The 22,940-nt window shown below is 52.6% G+C and overlaps 1 protein-coding gene across 1 annotated transcript in view; it reads left to right on the top strand.

The window, feature by feature from the left end:
* The window catches only part of NTN1 (netrin 1), a 174,896-nt gene that overhangs the window by 116,905 nt on the left and 35,051 nt on the right, over positions 1–22,940 (top strand). Inside the window, exons 4-5 of the mRNA XM_004433069.3 lie at positions 7,118–7,267; positions 10,455–10,508. Of these exons, the coding sequence (XP_004433126.1) occupies positions 7,118–7,267; positions 10,455–10,508 (204 nt within the window). The remainder of the gene's footprint in view (positions 1–7,117; positions 7,268–10,454; positions 10,509–22,940) is intronic.

The following is a 22,940-nucleotide window of genomic DNA, read 5'->3' as shown; positions in this document are numbered from 1 at the left end:
GAACGAGCAGTGGTACGTCCGTACCGTGGAATACTACTCAGCAATGCAAAGGAATGAGCTGTTGAGTCACATAGTAGCATGGACACATCTCACATGCATTTGGCTAAATGAAGGAGGCCAGTCTCAAAAGATTGCATACTGTACGATCCCATCCATACACACTGTACACCCGTACATTGTATGTATTATACAGTTGCAGAATAAGATGTCTGAAAAGGTGAAGCCGTAGGGATGGAGAACAGATCCGTGGTTGCCAGGAGTAGGGGTGGGGGCTGACTACAGAGGAGGAGCGTGAGGGAATTCTTGGGAGTGTTGGAATGTTCTGTATCCTGATTGTAGTGGTGGCTACAAGAATCTATGCACGTGATAAAACCCATAGAACTGTACACCAAAAAAAGTGAATTTTACTCTGTGCAAGTAAAATAGTAATAGTAACAGTAATAATAATGAAGCTGCTTCCACAGGGCTCTCTGACACTGTGTCTTTGGGCCTCCTTGTTCCCCATCTCCTATTCCTCACAGCTCTGAATTCACTTAGAGACCAATCCCCTTGGGTCAGCACCGCCCCCTCCTCCCTCAGTCTGAGCCCCGCCCCGCTCATCCGCCTGCCTGGCGTCTTCCCCGCCCCCTTACGTTAGGTCCCCTCCATTCTGGAATGCCCTGACAGCCTTGGCCAGTTTTCACGTTTCTTTTCTTGGTTGTCGACCCTCCTCATCCTGTTTTGGGGAGTGGAGAAGACAAGTGCTGGACGTCACTTAGTGCCTCATGTCTGTCCTCTCCCGAGTGCCACCTCTAGGGGCTCCCATCAGACTTCCGCCGAGAGGCCCCACACACTTACGAGAGACGTGGGAAGCCTTCGGATCTGAACCTGAGTTGCTCTGAAGATGCTGGCCCTTCCTGTCTTCATGCACTACTCTTACCTGCACAGAGCATGCTCTGGTCCTCCTCCTCCTCCTTCCTCCTCTCTCCTCCTTCTTCCTCCACCCCCTTCCTTCTTCTTTTTCCTCTTCCTCCTTCTCCTCCTCCTCCCTGACCTCCCACAGCAGCCAGAGCTCAGCCTGGCCCACGTGGCAGGGCCAGTCCACAGGGCCCCACCTGCCCCTCCTTTTCTGTGGATGGCATCCAGGTACACAGACCAGTCTTACTCAAAGCAGAGAAGGATGTTTCACCCTAACCCAGCACCACAGGCAGACATGGACCTTTGGCATCAGCTGCAGGCCTTCCGGTCCCAGGCGGCCTCATGATTGGCTCTCGGAAGCAGCCCGGTTCACTGACAGCAATGGCCCAGGATTCAGGGCAAGGCGGTTTCTCGGCCTACTGCGCTCCTCCGTGCCTTGGAGGCCTTGTGAGGTCTGGAAATGGTGTTTTCCCATCGGACCTGGCTGGGAGGGGCGTGCCTCCAACACCCAATGTGTGGGCCCTTTCTTCTTAAAGGACTGGAATAGAGGGCTTGCCCTGCATACTAGGCAGGTGGGGCTGAGGCCACTCGTGGGGCAGGGCCCCTGGCAGATGCTCTTCCTGCAGGCTTTGCTTCTCTGACCCTGTGCCAGCTCCTGGTCAGCCTGCAGACCTATACCGCCTGAGGCCTATGTGGGCCGCCCTTTGGAAAGGGCCCTCAGATTGATGTGTCTGTGAGAACTACTGTGGAATCAGAGTTGGGGTGGACTCGAGTAATCACAGGGACCCTCATAACTTCTCTGCCAGCTGCTGGGGTCTCGGGGGCCCCCAAAACTGCAGCCTTCCTGGAGATTTCCCTCCCCCAGCAGCGGTGAGACTTCCACAGGGGTGCCAGGGCACGAAAGGGGCCCCCACGCTGGTCCAGTGGCAAGATAGTCTGCCTTCTCATGAGGCCAGGGACGGGCCTGGGGCAGAGCCCTTGGGAAGAGGACACTTACCTGAGGCTAAACACAGGGTGTGTGAACGTCCTCTGGTGGCCAGAATAACGTACCACAGGCTGGGGAGCTTAAACAACGGACATTCATTTTTTCACAGTTCTGGAGGCTGGAAGTCCAAGATCGAGGTGTCAGCAGGGCTAATTCCTCCTGAGGCCTCATTCCTTGGCTTGCAGATGGCCGTCTTCTCGCTGTGTCCCCACATGGCCTTCCCTCTCTGTGTGTCTGTGTCCTAATCTCCTCTTCTTACAAGGGCACCAGTCGTATTGGATTGGGGCCCTCCCTCGTGACCTCATTTTAACTTAATTACGTCTATAAAGACGTTATTTCCAAATATAGTCATGTTCTGATGCACTAGGGGTTAGGACTTCAACATATGAATTTGGAAAGATACACAGTTGAGCCCATAACAGAATGAAGCTGTCCTTCACGACTGGCCAGAGGCCTGGGTGGCAGTCGTGATGACGTCTGAAGCGAGGATCTGTGCCGTGGTTGTTCCATCTCCCCCCTCCTGCCTGGAGCTGCGCCAGTGGGTCTGGGCTCCAAGCTGGCTCCCCTCTCTTTCATAAGCGTGTGCGTTTGGATTGCTGCCATTTGAGGGTCCTGCCTGACCCCAAGGAGCCCTGGAACCAGGTCCTCAAGAAGTGTAGGCAGACCCTCTGATAGGAACCCAGGATAGATGTCCACAAGCCACGGTGTGAGCTGCAGTGGAGAGGGGGCCAGCCTCAGGTGAGCGTCTCCTCCTGGTGGAGGCTCAGGGGTCAGCTCAGGGGTCAGGGCCTTCAGGGGTCCAGGACAGAGAGAGTCAGAGGGAGCAGGAGAGGCAGCTCTTGGGACAGGACGCTGGGCTTCAGGACTGTCTGCCTTCCAGGTCACCTTCGCCAGGACTCTTAGAAACCCCTGGTGCCTTCTGTTAGCTGACAGACAAAACAGGTCTCAGCGAGGAGATTCTGGCACAATGCAGTGGGCGATGGTGTCGGCCTTAGACTGTTTAGTGGGAGTGTAAACCTCTGTCCTTACAGATGAGCCACCTGAGGCCCAGAGAGAATGAGGCGCTAACCTGGGGTCACACGGTGTTACTGGTGGGACAGGCCCAGACCTGAGTCTCCCGACGCCAATCTGAAACCGTTTTTGTGCCCTGAGCTGTCTGTTCCTGTCTGATGGTCCAGAGCAAGGGACAGTCTGCCTTCTCTGCACCAGGAGGCCCTCTAGCCCTCTGTGTTTGTGAGAAACCCAACCCTGCCTCCTTCTCAGGGCCTGGGCTTCCGTCTGGTCTCACCTTCCTCTTTATGGAAAAACTCTCGGGCAGACTGTTTCCCATGACCAGGTGCTGCCTGCTCTGTGCAAACGGGGTGACCTCCTCTGAAAAAGGTGGCTGACTTCCAGGGAAACGGGAGTCACCCAACGGGCTTCCTGTGGTGGAAGACGTCCTGACCCAGACCACATTCTCAGAGTTAGGGGGGCTCCCTCTTTGTCCCCTCACCAGACCCCTACCAAGGGAAAGACCTCCACTTACCTCACTTCCACCTTCTCCCCAGCTCAGCCCACCCCCGCTCCCCTGCCCCCTGTGGTTCTGTGTGTGCACGTGTGTGTGAGAGAGTTTGCAGGAACCTTTGTGTCTGTGTGTGTTTCAAGGGTAGGGACTGCAGCAGGATCCCTTTGGCTTTCTCTTTCTAACAGCCAGGGTTCGGGGCCTCCTTTGTAACCGGTGGGCTCAGATGCCCTTCCTGGGACATTGCCAGCCAGATTCTCTTGTCCCAGGCTGCAGAGGAGCCCAGGTTGGGGTGTTGTCATCCGTCAGTGCTCCCCACACCTGGAAGCTCACCCTTGTTCGCACAGGGGGTATAACTTGGGCCTTCCCTGTTCATGGGTTTTTGGGGAAAGCCCTTACTTTGGGGCTGTGTTGCTTGGAATTGAGAAGGAGCGTTATGGAGGTCTCTCGGTTAGGATTGCGTTTGGCTGCACAGAACAGAAAGCCTCTCTAGCCCTGGTTTCGGCAGGTAAGTGTGTATTTTTTCTGCAGAATGAGAGGTACAGAGCGGGCAGTCCAGAGAAGGTTTGGGGCTGCGGCAGTCCCTCAGAGGTCAGGCCCTTTCCCTCTCTCCGCCTGGCCTCCTTTTACCTGTGGGGTTCCTCGCCAGTCTGCAGTCTCCTCCTCTGTTCGATCAAACTAATTTCACAGGCTGGTGTGAGGACCAGAGGGGACGACTGTATGAGAGCGCGGGTGTGCTAAGGTGTTCACAGGTGTCTACGCTGGAGGAATGTTCTGCATCTGATGATCGTCCCACCACCCTGGAGGTGACTTGAGCAGTTCTGAGGCCCCCCACCTTTTGGGACCCTGATGGCTTCTCTTCCTGGAACAGTGATTTGCTTGGAAACAGTCAGCCTGCTGCTTCTGTTAGACCAGACTAAGGGGTCAATGGGTCAGATTCTTTGCAGAATCTTGGGAGAAAGATTTGGAATCCTAGTGGCAAAGCACCTGTCCATTAATCAAAGAAGCCCTTGGGACGTGCCTGCTCCACAAAGCAGAGATGGCTGCCCTGCCATCACTGAGGATGGCCCTTAGCTCCAGCCGACCTCAGCTGGCACCTGGCTCCTGACCAGGATGCCAGCCCGGTCAGCTGGGTGGTCACCAGCTGCAAGGGGTCGTGGGTGAGGGCGATGCTCAGTCCTCCCACTGCTCCCCCCAGATTCTGCTCTGGGCCAGTTCCTGCCGCAGTCCTGGGCCAACGGTGGTGCCTGTTGGTGACTTGGCTCTGACCCTTCAGTAACCGAGCAACCTTTAGTGAACTCTTTCCAGCCAAGTGCAAGGATCCAGAAGTTACTGGTGCACAGCTGTGTTTCATCAGCACCGAGGGGAGGACTTCTTGGTATGAATCTCAACATCACCAGCAGGCTTGCAAAGCAGGCCGTGGGAGGTCAGCCGACATGAGCCTCCAGAGTCCACATCTGACTGGTGCCCACACCAGTGAAGGGGCTTGGGATGTGGGGTCCTGTGCTGTGGCCCTCTGCTTTCATATGGCCAGTTGAGAGACGCTGCCCATGCTCACTCACCCTTCCCATCACAGGGATGGATTTAAGAGGCCGAAGGGAAAGGTCAGAGGTCTTCTCTAACCATTCCCTTCCTCACTGTCATCATCCACAGCTTGCATCAAGGCTGGGTCTTTTCTGAGTCAAAAAAAAAAAAGAAAGAAAAGAAAAAAACAAGAGGGAATGAACCTGAATTTAGGGTTGATTTCAGAGGGTTTACTACTCTAGGAACAAAAGAGTTTCCTACTATCTACAGGGACGGGACTGGAGTAGCACCACTGTCCTCCCGTGGCTCCTGCAATGTAAGAAAGCCGCACACAGTCCTCCAGCTGCCTCCTTGGCGCCCAGGGCCTTCCATCCCGGGACTGCTGCCCCCTGTCCCCTCTAACCTGACAGGGAGACCCACCGCCAGGACCCCTACTCCGAGAGCTTCCAGAAGCTCTCACGTGTCCAGACACAACTTCGACAAACAATTCCTTACATTCCTCTCTTTTCTGCTCTGCTCCTTCCCTCCCTTCTCTTCCTAATTGTCCTTGTTAGCTGCTCTGGGCCCAAGGCCGGCTGGGAGAGGCCACATTTTCATCTGCAGACTCGTGCCCTCACGCTGAGCATTGCTGGCTGGGGAAGTCCTAATTTAGCTCTTTTAGGAGCTCTGCTCTCACTTAATTTCTTGGATATTTTTTACAGTTGGAGTAGAAGCACATAGCAGCGTGTGGCACCAATTGAAATAGCTACAGGATGCCTTCCGGCAGACATGGTCCCACCCTCTCCAGGCTTCCCCAGGGAGGGCAAGGGGCAGAACGTTTAGAACATTTGCCTCTTCTGACTAGTCTTCCCTTCCCGGCCCACACTCCGAGTCCCCTGCTCGATTCAGGGAGGCGGGGACTCAGGCCCTGCCTCTGCTGGTGTCGCAGTTCTCGCCCAGGCGTCGCTGTGTTGTGGGTGTCTTAGCGCAGGCTGCTGTTAGAAAATGGCATAGACTGGGAGGCTTAGACAACAGACAGTTATTTCTCACAGTTCTGGAGGCAGGGAAGTCTAACATCCAGGTGCTGGGATTCAGTTCTTGGTGAGGGCTCTCTCCCTGACTTGTAGACAGCCACCTTCTTGCTGTCTGTTCACATGGCCCTCCCTGCCCCCACTCTATGGAGAGAGCTCTCTCTTCCTTTCCTTATAAGGGCACTGATCTCTTATGAGGGCCACACCCTCATGACATCATCTAAACCTAATTACCTCCCCAGGGCCCCACCTCCTACTACCATCACATTGGGGGTTACAGCTTCAACATATGAATTGGAGGGGCACATTCAGTCCCTAACAGTGGGATGTCCCCATAAAGTCCTCTGCTATTCCGTCACTGGGATTGGGTCCTTAGAACACAGGGAGGGAGCCTCAGGATGCAGCATGACAGGGTGGGCAACCCCAGCCCTCTAGTGCATCCCAAAGCAGGAGGAAGGGTGTGGGGACTGCTCTGGGGCAGCAGCCACTGGCCTGAGAATTGGGGCCTCACCTTACCTCCCAGCTTGGCTGTTCTCTTTCTGCAAGATGCTGGGGGTTCCTTCATCCCCCAGTCTTTGCACACTGAATCAGAGTGTTTAACTAGATGATCAATGTGGTCCTTCCTAGCGCCACAGTTTATGGGTTTGTGATCCAGAAGCCTGAGCCTCAGACCTCTTGGCTGCAGATCAGGGTGGGCGGGCAGAGCAGGGTGGGGGGCAGCAGCCTGGGAAGTCACACCTCCTGGTGACTCCCTCTGAGCTGGCAAACCTCAGGGCTCCATCAGGCCCCAAACCCAGTCCCTCTCACCCAGAGGGTCAGCAGGGAAGCCTGGGGGCCGGGGAGTGAGAGCTGTCCAGGGAAGATGTACCTCTGGATTCTGACTCCTCTGCTATGATCAGCCTGGGGTCTTGCACTCCTGAGAAGTGTTTCAGCGTAGGCCTTCCTCCCGGGGCTCTGGAAGGGCTCGTCAGCCTCACTTCCCTGCTGTCGAAACAGTCCTTTCAAGTCAGTCCATTCTGATTTTCATTCCCCACTTCCAGGTAGGCAGATGGCCAGTTGTCAGAGCTCCTGGAATGTGCATGGGCTTGGCTGGGCCTGCCCCCCCATCCCTGCTCTTCCCCTGGGTAGGGAGGGACCCTGGGGAGGGTGTGCACTGGCTCCTCCCTGCCCTCTGACCCTCCTGTTGTGTGTTCTCCGCAGCCTGTGATTGCCACCCCGTGGGCGCCGCTGGCAAAACCTGTAACCAGACCACCGGCCAGTGTCCCTGCAAGGACGGCGTGACGGGCATCACCTGCAACCGCTGTGCCAAAGGCTACCAACAGAGCCGCTCTCCCATCGCCCCCTGCATAAGTACGTGCAGGGTGCCCTCCTTCTCAAGGCTTTGGCTTGGGTGCGGGGCAGGGCGGGGGGACCCTTCCGGATGCTGGTCTCTGACGTCCAGTGGGTTTAGCGCTCACCAATACAGATCTCTGTGCTTAGCGGGACCAACCCAGTATGAGACCTCCAAGCCTGTGGGGTCTTGCAGAAGCAGCTAGGGGCTCAGCAGAACCAGCCTGCTGCTCTCTGTTCTGGCGAAGACTGAGTCTCCTGCTCCTGGAGGGAAGCAAGCCCCTCTCCCCAGCCCAGGTCCTAGTCCCATATTCCTCCTTGACCCTAAACCTGGGTGGGGGGTTGGGGGCTGTACCAGGGGCTGCCATGCTGCTGCTGCAGGAATTCCAGTATTCCCCTGCCCCTGGCAGATTCAGAACAGAAAGGACTGACAACACAAGGCCTTTGAGAGAAGCTGGGCAGGGCTCCCGTGCATGACACCCATGGCCCTTATGGAGGATGACAGTATCCCTGAGGGTCCTAGAGGCCCCATCAGGCCAGCAATTAGCCCCTTACTTGCTGGAATTTGGGGAGGGGTGAGCAAGATGGCAGGGGTCCCTCAGGGGCCTTGGCTCAATCGAGTATTAATATTTTAAAACTGGTAGGATCGCGCAGGTGTTACAAGCGCAGAATTAGCCGTGGGTGGAAGTCAAGCCTGGTTGAGAGCTGGCCCTGGCCTCGGCCTTGTTGATTCCCCAGCTAAGTAGGCCCCCTAGGCACGAAGCCTGCTTCTTTAGAGCAGGGTTAGCACTCTGGCCCAGGGACTGGGTCCACCACCTGTCTTTTGGTGGCTCAGTGATTTTTTTTACCATTTTTAATGATTGAAAAAAAATCAAAAGAGTAATATATCACGACGTGAAAATGATATGAAATGAAAAGTTCAGTGTCCATAAATAAGTTTCATGGGGACACAGCCACGCCCACTCATTTACGCGCTGCCTGTGTCTGCTTCAAGCTATCACGGTGGAATTGAGTAGTGGCCATAGAGACCATCTGACCTGCAGAGCCTAAAATACTTACTAGCTGGCCCTTTACAGGAGAGGTCTGCAGACCGTGGCTTTAGGGTTTTCAGCGTCCCTTACCTCTGGGTGAGTGATGCTTCTCTGGTCAGTCACGAGGGACTTGGGACAAGCTTAGACATAAGCAAGAGGCTGGGGGACCCTCACCCTTGGGGTCCTTGAAGTGGTCCCCACAGACCTTACAGAGAACTTGTCACACACACACCTGGCGGGAACCTTCGACGTTGCACACCTCACCTGACCGAGCTGGGGGTGACCCTCACTTCCAGAACACATGGGGCTGTGTCGGTTGCAGCCGCTTTTCTGACCAGTTTCTAAATCAGGAGACGTTTCCGCAGGGTGTTTGCAGGGGTTCAGTAACAGCAAATAACCCAAACCTGAGCCTCGGGATATTGAGGTCATCATCCATCTAGGGCAGAGCAAGTTGGAAGGGTTTTCACGACAACGTCTGATTGTCAAGGTCCTACAACTTGCGAGTTCCTTTTTTCCCGTCTGTCCGAAAAGCTGCCAAGTGAAGGCGTTTAGAGAGCTGGGAGGGAATCAGCGCCGCCCCGGGGTTCTGAAAACATGCGGACGTAATGGGCGTGAGGGGCAGGCCCGTTGCTCAGAAATGGCTGGAACCACCACTTCCCGTCGCCAAGGGGAAAGGCCTTGAAATGGAGCTGACGTTTCAGAATCAGACGGAAACCTCAGGAAACCAGCTCTCGCTTTCGCTTTCCGGCACACTCTGTACCTTGTCCTCACGATGGGCGGGCTGATGCTGGTGCTAGCCACCAGAAGACCCGCGTCTCCATCCTACAGGCGCCCACAGTGCCTGGGGCGCTTGTTCCTGTTTTGTTACGTCTCTGGGAGCCACGGGCTCTCTGCCTACACCCGGGAGCCAAGCCTAAGGCGCTGGGGTTGGGCAGCCAGTGTGGCTCCGTGGCCATGGGCCCAGCCCCATTCGTGGACTTGCAGGGTTAGGCTGGGCTGCCCAGATGTTCCCTTCGGAATGTTTCTGCTGGGACCAGGTAGCTCCTGAGAGCTAAGAGCGGGCCTGGTGCGAGGTCCGCTTCTTAATGAGCTGCAGTGAGAGGGCTCCTGGGGGCCACTGTTGCTGATAAAATCACCCGTGAGCAAGCTTTGACTCCAGGTTGAGGGCTGTGTCTGTCCTCTGCCTGTTCCTTCCTGAAGGTGCAAAGGCTGGCTTCTGTGGGTGGCTCTCAGCTTTGCCCCCAGGCCCGAGTATTCCATCCCCATCCACCAAACCTCAGGTCCCAGGTGGTCTAGAGTCTGGGGGTCCAAGGGAGGTCTTACCCTGAACAGTCAGATGGTGGCCAGAGTCAGCAGGTTTGTGGAGGCCTCTGTGACCCCATTTAGGTGGTCACTCACCAGGGGAGGCGAGTCGCTGCCCCTCAGGGACTTTTGGTCTGTGGTTTGGCCTCGTCCAGAAAGAGGAAGCCAGAGCTGCTATGCCTTTCTCAGGCACTGGCTGAACCCCTCACCTTTTCGGATCACAGGGTTGGAGCCAGGAGCTAGTAGGAGCTAATTGCCATTCTAGGTAGAAAAGGAATGATCCCAATAAAGTGCATGCTCATTACCCCCTTCGATCTTCTGTATCGTCAGTCTGTTCTGCCCACTGAGAAAATGCCTTAGCTTATGAGATGTGAGCTCATGGGAACCTGAGCCAGGGGTGCAGACCCCTCTCTGCACGGGTAAGACACCTCCTGGCCCCCTCACATGCCACCCCTGCCATAGAATCCTTCGCCACCAATGAGTTGAGGTCAGAGGTCAGCGGGGCCCAGGCAGCCCTACCGTGATGAGCAGGGGGGCCTGGGGGAGCCCCTCTCAGCTGCCCCAGGGGCCCAGCCAAGTGGACGACACACAGACAGTAGAGGGTCGAGGGCAGCTCTCCATGCTGTCTGCTCGTCCTGCCTTCCCCCCACTCCTGTCCCTGACAGGTGGAGGGACAGCTTCCAAAGCAGAACAAGGCAGGGTGCCGGGACTCCCACGCCAGCTTTCTCCTCCCCCCGACAGTCCTCTCTTGGAGCTGCGGAGTGGGAAAGGGAGGGAGGCCGGGAGGCGTCTGTGCTGTGCTCATTCTTTTCTAGGGTCAAAAATAACGTCTTCTTGCCTCGTTTTCTCTTCCTCCCATCCTGAACCTCACAAAGAGATCCCGGTGGCACCGCCAACCACTGCAGCCAGCAGTGTGGAGGAGCCGGAAGGTAGGCTGTCCCCTTTGCTGCTTACGTCTTGCTTTTGCAGTGGGGTGGGGTGGAGGGGAATTAGAGGGGCCAGACTCCTCTGAACCACCGTCGGGGTGCTGCTCGGCGTGAGTGGTACCCCAGGGCTAGACTGAGGAGGATGGAGCCACAGGACTTTTTTCTGTGACACCCCCTCCTAGAATAAAAGGGAAGGGGCATTTAATGGTGCCTAAGGGCTAGCCTCTCTCACAAGCCTGGGACCCTCAAAGCTGTGCTCCCCTTCCTCGTCCACCAAAGGTAAGAAGCTCCCTGCCAGCCCAACACCGTCCAACTGGGGGGCATGTAACTCCTTCCGGGGGCTGCGGAGAAGGAAAGAGATGGGCAGTGGGGATGAAAAGGCGTTCTTGAGCACAGGGGTCCACACAGAACTCAGGGGGGCCTGTGAACTGGGACGGGGGATAATCACATCCTCACTGTTCTCACCTCTAGCTGGAATTGCGTGTTTCCTCCATTGCCAAGGTGGGCCACAAACCATGCAGGGTTGGCAGCACTGGTGACTCAGCCACCAGCAGAAATCACAGCTGTTTTCACATCACAGTAGAGTCGGTGCAGATATCACAAAATATTGTTTGCGCTCACTATTGCTTCAAAATTAAGGAAGTTACCAGACCTGCCGCCAGATCTTGATTTATAATCATTAATAAAGAAGCACATATATTACGTAACTGTACTGTAAATCTGGGTTTTTGAAAATATTTGGATAAGTATATTTCAGTATTATTAGTTTCCTTTGTAGTTCTATGTATTTTATTTTTGCATTTAAAAATATTACTGTGGGAAAGGGTCCACGGGCCCCACCAGTCCTTGGTACAAGAAAGGTTACACAGCCCTGGCTTAGGGCACACAGAGGGCTCACAGCCTGGCTGAGAGCAGGCCAGGTGTGTACCCAGCGCCCTGGTCCTGGGGTCGCACAGGGCTCTTGTGTCCTGGTACTTGGAGGAGGAGTGGGAACGGGGCATAAAGAGTGACAGTAGGGCCCTGCATGCACATTGGTGCCAGCTCTGGGGACCCCTTTCCTCCTCTCCAGAGAGGACTGTCGGGAGTGTGGGAGGTCTGCACACCTGTGCCATCGCCTCAGTATTTTAGAACAGACTCTGGATTTGGGGAGCATTGGCAGTGTGTGGGAACCTGGGAGAAAACAGATTCAGAACTTGCGTATGCAGTCAACAACCAGTCCTCAAAGAGGAGGGGACAGAGGACAGAGACTTTGTTGGGCAGAGTCTTCAGTCTCCTTTGGCTGAGCTGCAGGGGACACTTACAGGAGAAATAGCCACGAGAAGGGGTTGGAGGAAACAGCGTCACGGGTCCCTGGGAGGCGGGGTGAGGAAGCTCTTTCTGCAAAAACACAATTCAAAGGAACATCCCAGAGCAGGTCAGCTCTAGGGCGGAGCAGTGTTGAAGCTGGAAGACACTTCATTTAATGGAGTCTTGGTTCTCGCTTCCTTGAAGTGACGTCAGTCCCATCAGAACTACCTGGACAAGCTCTCTGGGCTGTGGACGCAGCTCTCCAAGGGCAAGGCAGGGCTTCATGGTCTCTCTCCCACCTTCCATTATTCTGGTCCCTACAGCGTGACTGTGTGGGTTTCTTGCAGTGGTTTTGTCTTTTTCCCTTCCAAATCAGAAATGGGCAAATGGAAAAAAAAAATAGAAAGGAAAAAAAAACCCACTCCTGAGATTTCTTTACAGGCCACGAGAAGCTGGTAGCATGAAGCACAGAATGATCCGTTCAACCAGACAAGCTTCCTGAGCAACTACTTATAAACACGTGTAGCCCCCTCCTTTGAAAAGTCTTCCTTAGCATTTCTGGCTTAATTGACTTTTCTGACTCCTTTTGCTTTTGTTGCTGTTTATTTCCTTTCTTCCTACTGAACCTTTAAAAACATGATTCAGATAGACACAAGCAGTAAATAAACACGCTTACAAAGCACTCTCCTCACAGAGGGACCAAGTGAGCAGATGTGATACCTTGCTCACAGCTTTGGCCAGACCCTTTCTGACCTTCTCTGGTGATCCCCAGATGCCCAGCATCTCTGATGCTCTCTGGAGAACTGGGGCCATGCCCGGGCCATGAGCGCTGGACTCTGGGGCCTGCCACCACAGAGGCCGGCTTGCCTTGTCTCAGCAGGCTGCGACGCTGTGGGCAGGAGGCCAGGGGGCCCCCAGGAAGCCGGGCCTGGGAGCTCACTACTTCCGAGCCTGTCGATTCTTGCAGTGTTTGAATAGGGAAGGCCTTTGTGCCAGGTTGCCTGAGAAAAGCTTATTTACTTTTGCCTGCCTAACGGAGGAGAATTAATAAACTAAGAATTTGTCCTGAAAGTGCATGGACATAACCTCACCCTGAACCCATCCCCTTGAAGGACCGGCTCACTCAGGGAATGCTGGCCACCTGCTCCTGAGCTGGCTGGTACCCGTCTTGGGGCAGTGACATGAGGAACGCCGTGCCCGCGGGAGATCTGGGGTCAGAGGGCCCAAGAGGGAAACAGGCTGGGAAGGAGATAGGGATCACCCACTCCAAACCCACTGCTTCTGGTTAGACCTCCACCCCCCGGGCTGAAAGAGGGCCACTGCCCTTACTCGCCCTCCAGCTCTGCGGTAGTTGTTGGTCTGCACACTGTGGGGTTTTGTGGAGGCCATTTGGTTCAGCGGGAGGAACCCTGGTTTGGAGCCGGGAGGTCTGGGGTTGATTCTCCGCTGACTGTGAGGCTGTGGACAGTGCCAAGACTCCTCCTTTCTGCCTCCCTTGAAGCGTGAAGGGGTGGGACCAGTGTTCCTAGGGCCTTCCCTGCCCTGCTCCTCGAGGTGGGAATGGCCTCCTCCTGCTAAGCTTTCTTCCTCTTCAGAAATGCCTGCCCCTTCTCCTTCTGCCTCTGATGGTCAGCTTCTTACCCAGCCCCTTGTAGATGTCCCCATGGGCAGAGGCATGCTGGTGAATAGTTAACACCTGGCTGGGGCGGGGCCTGGTGTGTAGCATTTGCCACTTATTAAACACTCCCTCCGGGCAGGTTTCAGGCCGTCGCAGGTGACGTCACTGACGAGCTGTGCACGGATTGGCTCTCAGAGCCCATGTGAGCCCACTTCACCCACCACTGCCCTGGGCCTCCCCCGGAAATGGAGTGTAGACGCAGGAACAGAGAAATCAGTGGGAGGAAGGGCTGCCTCTCAACAGGATGAGAAGCTGTTGGTCTTTTGCTGGCCTCCTCAGTTTGAAGGGGCATGGCTGCCTTCTGAGTGGAAGCTGGACCCAGGATGGAGGTACAGGAGCGAGAAGCCAACTCCTGTGCTCCCCTACCCTCCAGCAGGGTCTGGGGTCCTCTTTCCAGGCCTGTCCTTCCATTGCACTCACCCCGTTTGGGGCCCTACGTGGGGCCTTCTGCTGACTGCTCCAGCGGCCCAGCCTAGGGGTAGGTGTGGCTTCCAGGCACCCTGGCAGCCCTCAGGGAGCCCAGAGAGAGAACTCTGTGGAACCTGGCAGCTGAACCCATGTGAGCAGCTCCAGGTGTGTGTTGGGGATGGGGGGTGACCTTAGAGATGTCACATCTAGTGGCCCCTCAGCACCTCCATTTTTTGTTTTTTTCCCCCAAAGCCCCAGTAGATAGTTGTATGTCATAGTTGCACATCCTTCTAGTTGCTGTATGTGGTATGCGGCCTCAGCATGGCCGGAGAAGCGGTGCGTCGGTGCGCACCTGGGATCCGAACCCGGGCCGCCAGTAGCGGAGCGCATGCACTTAACCACTAAGCCATGGGGCTGGCCCAGCACCTCCATTTTTTCATGGAAAAAAATTGGGTTTATATAGATCTGCAACCTGGGTAAGCTTGGATTATTCTCATTTTAGATTTTTGTTTTCCCAGATGGGGAATAGGTCGGGTGAGTATGGGACCGGGAGCTGGTGACTCTTGAATGCGGTATTGGCCAGGTGTTGGGGGCGGGACAGGAGAGAGGAAAGGGCACTGAATTGGGAGCCTGAGACCTGGGTTCTGCCAGATCTTGTTTCCTCCTCTGTGAAAGGGGGTAATGATAACCCTGCCTCTTGGGCTTGTTGTGGGGATTAAACAAGATGATCCCGTAAAGACTTTGACTCAGTGGTGGGCTTATCACAAGTGCTCAGTGATAAACCGATAGAACAACATGGGAAATACAAACACCACAGTGGACTGAGGGGTTGAGCTGAGCTAAAGTCTCTGCTTCTCCTCAGGAGGTAGGATTTGTGGTGGGAGTTGTTGGCACGTGGACAGGTGTGGAGAGTCAGCCAGATGAAGGGCTCTGGGGGAGACCTTGGGAGGGAACGGGGGGCTGCCCAAGGCAGGGGGCAGCTGAGGGAACTGCTCGGTGTCCTCGTCACAGCCTTCCCAGCAGCTGAAGTTAGACCCTGAACTAGCAGAGAGTTCAAGACTGGAAATCAATTCACAGTCAAGTGCTTGACTTCACGATAGCCAGAGGTGGAAATAGCCCAAGTGTCCATCGGTGGAAGAATGCATAAACACAATGTGGCATCTGCGTGCAGTGGAATTTCATCCAGACATAAAAAGGAATGAAGTACTGATACATGCTACAACATGGATGAACCTTGAAAACGCTGTGCTCAGTGAAAGAAGCCAGATGCAAAAGGCTACGTAGTATATGATTCCATTTATATGAAATGCCCAGAATAAGCAGATCCAGAGACAGAAAGTGGATTAGTGGTTGCCAAGGACTGGGAGGAAGGAGGAATGGGGGTGACTATTTGATGGGTACAGGCTTTCCTTTTGGGGTGATGGAAAGTTCTGGATCTAAATAGTATTCAGTTCCATTTTAAAATGGCTAAAATTGTCAATTTTATGTATGTGTACTTTAAGTTTAAAAAAAAGTCAAGTGCTTGAGTTCAGGGTCCAAGGGTGAAGTGAATGTGGTTTGTCTGGTTGGGGTGAGTGGAGAACAGGAGCCATGGACAGGGAGCTGGGGCATGGGCAGCAGTGGGGGACATGCTTATCTTCTTGGAAGGCTTTTGAGGGCAGGGGATGTCTCTTAGCACCTCCCCACCCCATCTCCAAGCAGTAACAACTCAGCCAACATGGGGGAAATGGCGGTGTAGCTGGGATTCCAGCCAAGGTCTCCTGGCCTCGGAGTCTGTGAGTGGCGTTGACCACTGTGTCATTGTGCCTTTCAGGAGGTATGCTGGTTGGTCGATTTAGGGTAATTTTTTTTTATATTTCTGACCGTGATGTGGTAACATCCTATCAAGAGAGAAGACAGACTCGTGTTTGGTAGAGACAGAGGGGCAGCCGGTTAAAAGCCGCTGTCTTCTGCAGGTGCCAGTTAAAGTGGCTCTTGGGAGTGTGGTTGGTTGGCGTGTGGGCTGGCGTGGCTGAGGCCACAGGATCCGGGCTTGGGAGAACCAGTTAGCAGAGCTCTGTCCCTTTGGTCACAAAGTGGCCTGAGTGAGACAGGGCAGATGAATCAGCTTATATGAGAAAACTGGTGGGGGTTTGGTGGGGGGGACCACGGTCCCTGCTTCATACAGCGGACAGCTCTTGCATCATAAAAACACGCCTGTAGAGAATCAGCTGAGAACTGTTGAGACTGGTAAGAGAATTCTGCAAGGAGGCCATTACAAAATTAACATTGAAAGGTCGGTAACTTTTCTGACGTATCAGCAATAACTGGTTACGAAACGGTGTCCGAGTGAGTGAGTGAGGAGATCTGACTGGATGTGTGGCCGTGGTAAGTGCTCAATGAATGCACATCATTTTTATGAGAATGGAAACAGAATCCCAATTAGAATAGCAGCAAAAACATCAAATACACAAAAATAAATGTAGCAATAAAACTACAGAATGCATATTTTAAAAAAGGATAAACCTGTGAGATACTGTGAAGAGCAGGAAAAAAATGGAAGGCCTTACCATGTTCTGGGAGGGCAAACTCAAAATTGTATAATGTCAATTCTCCCTGAAATAATTTATAAGTTTAGCATAATTCTAGTCAAAATAAGAATTGGATAGGACATGATTGTAAAGTTCAGCTAGAAAAATAAATGAGTGAGAGTAACCAAGAATTTTTTTAAAGAAGAGTAATGAAGGGTGACTTGCCCTACCAGATATTTTAAAATATTGTAAACCAGGTATTTAAATTAGCGTGATACTGGCATAGGAATAGAGAAATCACGAAAGCTGAGTAGAAAGTCCAGAAATAGACTCAAATGTAAACATAAGAACTTGGTATATGGTAAAGCCGTGATTATGAACCAGTCAGGAAAAGGATGAATCAGTCAGTAGATGGTGCTGGGAAAACTGGCTATTTATTTTAAAATAATAATGAAATTAGATTTCTACTTTATGCTGTAAACCAACATAAATCCCAATGGATTAAATATTTATATATTTTTAATGAATCCTTAAAAGTTCTAGAAAAACATGTCAGTATCAATATAATCTTGGAGTGAGGAAGGCTTTCTAGATATGATACAAAAGTCAGAAATCATAAAGGGAAAGATTTTAAGTAGATAAAAATAGAAAACTTGTGTACTTCAAAAAATCTGTATAAGCAACATAAAAGGCAAACTAAAAGCTGAGAAAAATATTTGTGACGTGGATGATCAAAGATTAATATCTTCAATAAATAAAGAGCTTTCACAATTCAATAAGAAAGAGAGATTCTAATACAACATTGGGTTGAGGAAATGAACTAGAAATTCAGAGATTTTGTACAAATTGCAATAAGTATCTGGAGTATTACTTACTAGTAATAAAGAAATAACATCAACAAGAATACCACTTTTAAAAAACTTAATAAATTGGCACTATTTAGAAAACAAAAAGTAATTCCCAGTGTTGAGAAGGTTGGGGAAACAGGCGCTCACCTACTCTGGTGATGGGAGGGTAACTTGGTACCACTTTTATGAAGGTTGATTTGGCATCATAGATCAAAATGTGTCTTTGACCCCATGGTTTCACTTCTAGGAATTTAGCCTAAGGAAATAGTGTCATGTGCCAAGACTTAGCTACAAGGTTGCCTATCACAGCTCTGTTTATAATAAGGTAAGAGGGAAACAACCAAATATCTTTCAGTAGAGTTTTAGTTACTCAATGATGGAGTATCCATATAATTATGTTGTAGGAGAATATTTAAATATGAGATGAAAAGATACAATATATTGCCAAAGCAGGTTATACAACAGATTATATGTGGAGAGTCAACTTTGGTGAGAAGACTGGTTTACAGAGCATTTCAAATAAATTGTTTCGTTGTGCTCGTATATTTCTGTTGTTCTCAGCCAGGGGCTGTTTCGTCCCCAGGGGACATTTGGCCATTTCTGGAGACATTTTTGGTTATCATAACTGGGGGAGGTTGCTACTGGCATCTAGTGGGTAGAGGCCAGGGATGCCGCTAAACATCCTGCATTGCACAGGACAGCCCCACAACAAAGATTATCCGGCCTCAAATGCTGACCGCGCCGAGGCTGAGAAACCCTGGTATATTGGTGCAGGATAAACTCCATGTGTTCTCTCCGCAAGTATTAAGGACAGACGTTGCTGCGTCCTAGACAGGCCAGCTCATTTGTTAGTTATGCATCGTGTTGAAATGCATGCAGCTGAGGGTTTAGAAAGCTGTTTTCTCAAGTCAGCAAGCATTTCCTAAGTGATTGTAGGAAACGTTTGCTGGTCCTTTTTCGTGGTAAAATATAGCCCAACCTAAGATGAAATTTATCTCAAATTCTGAGTTTTACTATAAATTACCATATTTTGAATTATTGTGATTTAACTAATTGTTAGACTTCTATTATGAAAAATCTCGGAGAAGTAGAGAGAATGGAGTGGTGGACACCCACATTCCTGTCACCTCGACTTCACGGTGAACATCTTGTCCCATTTGCTTCAACAGTTTCTTTGCTGAAATATTTTTAAAGCATTGTGACATTTCACTCCTAAATATTTCAGAATGCCATCTCTGGCATTACAATAACAACATTTTCCTACGTCTTCTAAACACACCTCTAAATATACCTAGCAAAATTGACAAAAATTCTTTAATATCATCTGATGGCTAGTCCATCTTCAGACTTTCTTGCTCATCCCCCAAATGTCTTTTACAGCTGGTTTGCTCAATGGTTTAATTACTAAAGCATTGTATTTAGAAGTGCATCTGGTCCCCAGGCGTGGGGCTGCTTTTTTTAAATTTTTTTGTGAGGAAGATCAGCTCTGAGCTAACATCTATGCCAATCCTCCTCTTTTTGCTGAGGAAGACCGGCTCTAAGCTAACATCTATTGCCAATCCTCTTCCTCTTTTTCTTTTTCCTTTTTCTCCCCAAAGTCCCAGTAGATAGTTGTATGTCATAGCTGCACATCCTTCTAGGTCTGTATGTGGGACGCGGCCTCAGCATGGCCGGAGAAGCGGTGCGTCGGTGCACGCCCGGGATCCGAACCCGGACCGCCAGCAGCGGAGCGCGCGCACTCAACAGCTAAGCCACGGGGCCAGCCCCCCTGGGCTGCTTTTGAGGATATGATGCATGTGAAGTGGCGTGTCGGATGAAAAGTGCTGCCCACGTGTTACGTGTTGTTATCATTAACTTCACGCTCTTCAAGAAGACACAGGACCACGTCCACCCCGAACTTCGGGCTTTGGGGGCAGGAGTTGCGAGCTCTGAGCTTCCTTCGGGGGACTGTCCCTGAGGAAGGGACACGTCCACAGCAGAGGGGACAAGGGATTGAGACACCATTGTAAATCCTGCCACTCCTCTCCGTGGTGGGAGCAGAGGGTGCAGGAGCTCAAGGGCATTCAGCAGTGATTTAAGGTGCCCCTCTAGGACGAGGGTCTGAAGCAGGGTTTCTCAGCCCTGGCACTGTTGACAGCGGGCTGGGGAATTCTTCGTCGTGGGGGCTGTCCTTTGTATTTAGCATGTTGTGCAGCATCCCTGGCCTCCGCCCTCTGGACAGCTGTGACAATCAGATGCCTCCTGGGGCCAAAACAGCCTCTCGTTGAGAACTTCTGGGTTAAACTTGGATTTCCTGACATCAGCCCAGTTCCCCATGACTCTGGTCCAGGAAAGGAAACCAGACACTGAGCCAAGGGAACGTGGGACAGTGAGCGGGACCTGCTCACTCGGCCCTGGCTGGAGACCAGACTGATCCTGTATGTATTAAGTTGGACCAAACGGAATTGTTGTTTTATTTAACCATTTGTGACCCACAAAAATGGCAATTTCTCATGGTCCAAATTCTGTTGACATCCCTTGGCCAGGAGACCCTGCTCTGGGCAGCCCGCATGAAGCAGTCTCTCTGTCCGCTCCTTTCTCACTCTGTCTCACTCTGTCTCTGTCTTTGCTTTTCTCTGTCTTTCTGTCTCCTCTCCCTCTGTCTCTCTTCTGCACCACCTTCCTGAGTCCCTTTCCCTGGTCTCTTTCCCTCCTCCTTCCTCTCTCCCCTTTTTGGGGCCAGCACAAAGGGCCAGGGCAGAGGTCAGGCTGAGAGTGAGCAGGGCAGGAGAGCACTGCCGCCCCCACCCCACTGCCAGGGGCCCCTGTCACCCCAGGGAGCACAAAGGAAGCCACTTGCATTGTGGGTTTCAGGGCGCCCATTGTTTCCCTGTGGCTGGGCCTTTGCAGGTGGAGCTGCCGACAGTATGGAGGAGGATAAAGGGATGAGCTGGGAGGCCAGGGGACCAAGTGGGGGGCGGAATATTTAGCCCTTCTTGGGAGCTCTTCCCACTGGGGACTCAAGAGGGATGGCTGATGGGAATAGGACAAGTGACAGGTGTCAGTGAGAGAGAGGATTGGAATCCCCAGGACCCGCCCCATGTCACACAGATGTCACAGGGTCCTTTTTGGCGAAGGCTGGGGGTTGGGGCTGTGCAGGCTGCAGAGCTAGGCTGAGGCAGGGTGGATGCGGAGACCACCCCCCACCCCGGGCAGTCCCTGCCCAGAGCTGTGTCTGAGATCCCTTGGGAATTCCTGTCGAGGTCCTGAGCTGGGCACTGGTGGGAGGGGACCACAGTAACTGGGCTGTGCCAGGCACCCTGGCCTGAGGCCCTCAGCGCAGTCAGTCCTCTCTCCCTTCTGGATTGCTGTTAGGTGTGGCCCCAGCAGAATCTCAACAGCCACTGAACTGGATGGAATAAGTAAAGCCCTCTCCCCAGTGCCAGAGGTGGAGGTTGGGCAGCAGACGTAATGGTCCCTTGATTACTTAAATACCCTGCCAGATTTAAAACCACTCCAGGCTCAAAGTCATGATAATACTAGTAATGTGTTATCATCAGCTTGGGCTGCCATGACAAATACCATAGACTGGGTGGCTTAAATAACAGAAATTCATTTTCTCACAGTTTTGGAGGCTGGAAGTCCAAGATCAGGGTGCCGGCATGGTCTGGTTCTGGTGAGGGCTCTCTTCCTGACTTGCGGATGGCCTCCTTTTCACTGTGTCCTGACTTGGGAGGGGGAGAGCTCTCTGTGTCTCTTCTTATAAGGGAACTACTCCCATCACCTCCATGACCTCATCTAACCCTAATCACCTCCCAAAGCTCCTCCTCAAAATACTGTCACATTGCAGGTTAGGGCTTCAGCGTAGGGATTTTGGTGAGACATAATTCAGTCCATAGCATGTAATAACAGCACAACCTTAAATGCAATCATTTATTTAAGACCATGGATTTTAAGTATTTCGTGACCCTCCCCACCCCAATTAAAGTGTCCTGTAGGCTAGTTGACAGCTTTGGGCTCAGTCTTCTCAATGATCTATTTATCCCCCTCCCAGCTCAGAATCCCGGAGTCCCAGCTGAGCCCCGGGAAGGACTGGTTGGAAGGCTGACTATGATCACCCAGACCCCGCCCTCCATCCTCATTCTGTGCTTGCTCCGCAGCCGGGCAGGGCCTGGTGGGCAGAGCCACCCTTGTGTTCATAGTCACAGTGCCCAGGGGGCTGTCTTGGGGGCTGTTTCAGGGCTGAGTTGAGGGGACTGTTGGGGATTTGGATCAAGAAGGGTGCCCAGCCCCAGGGGAGGGAAGGAGAAGAGGAGAATGAACTGGGACATCGTCTGCCCACTAGCCAGGCTTCCTGCTGTGGACATATGACCTTTAGAGTTGGAAGGACCAACATGGCCTCGAGGCTGGGAGGCTACCAGCTGCCTTCTACCATGGCTGGTAAGCTGCTCACCTTCCCTCAGCCCCACCCCCACCTTCCATTGAGCAAGTCTCTCCTCTCTGCTGCTCTGTCCCTCTGCTCCATATGCGTGGCGTAGGAAACAAGTCCCCACTCTGCCCCAAAGCGTGACCACACAGATCATGGACCTTGCATCTTTGACCCCTGGGGCAGAGCTTTAATTCAGTGAGAGCAGTGGGTCCACATCTCAGGAAGGGCAGTGGGGCACTGCGCCTTTCCCATTGCTTCCACTGGAGAGGTCAGCTTCTCCCTAGGGAGGAGGGTGGCAAGTGTCATTTGCGCTGTTCTGTGGTCTCTGCTCAAAAAGTGAAGTGTATTGTAGGACTGAGAAAAGGAGAGCGCTGTTTGGTTTGCAGAGATTGGAAATGAACCTGGAGTCTGAAACGAATTTATTTTGCATGAAGAGGTATCTGGAAATCGGTGGTGTGCGGGAGCCAGCATGCACCTGCTCACACTGGTTCACGAGAGCTGACTGTGGGCATCTCTTCCCAGCTCTGCGTTCAGGGCATCATGCTGGTAGTTTGAAGTTGGCCATGGTGGGGATATTTACACTGTGGAAATTGGCACATGCTACAAACCAAGGCTTTTTCTTCCCAGAGAGCTGGTGGTTAAACATTTCTCAGCATTTCTTCCTAAAGCCGTCCTGGGATTGGAATTTTGGATCTTGATGTCACAGAGACCCTGGAGATAGATCATCATCTGGCCTCCACATTTGACAGATGGGGAGACTGAGGCCCAGAGGAGGAGAGGGACTTGCCCTAGGTCGCACAGCGGGTTGATGGCAGAACTGAGGTGAGGACCCCGGTCTCTCAACTTTCCGCTCTCTCGTAGTGCCTCAAGCAGTCAGCTGTGGGGAGAAATCAGACCTGGGGGCTTAGAAAGATTCCTCTGAAATTTTCCTGCAGGCTGTGACATCTTCACAGTAGCTTCCATCTTCACCAGGTGGAGAAACCTTTTTAGGCCGGATAGTCTGGGATTGTCCTTGCTCTGGACTTCATCCCAGTCCCTCTTCCTCTTTGTGGCAGATGTCTTGCTGTGGGTGGGGGAAGAGGTGGAGGGCCAGCCTTCGTTGGGGTTATCAGGGGCCCTGGTGTCTTGGATTGGGTTCTCTGGACCCTCAGGGGCCCCAAACAGAGATTCCTGGGCAGATGCTTTGTTCATTGAGGGGATGTTCTTAGGGGAAGCCGGGAAGGGAGGGAGGGAAGCAGGACAGGGCGGAGGAAGAAGCTGGGACAGCGTGTGCGTTCAGGAGAAGTTGAGCTTCAA

The sequence above is a fragment of the Ceratotherium simum genome, chromosome 16 (assembly GCF_057802395.1).
Source record: "Ceratotherium simum simum isolate JZ-2026a chromosome 16, ASM5780239v1, whole genome shotgun sequence".
Taxonomy (NCBI): domain Eukaryota; kingdom Metazoa; phylum Chordata; class Mammalia; order Perissodactyla; family Rhinocerotidae; genus Ceratotherium; species Ceratotherium simum.
This window is presented reverse-complemented; position numbering and strand designations above follow the sequence as displayed.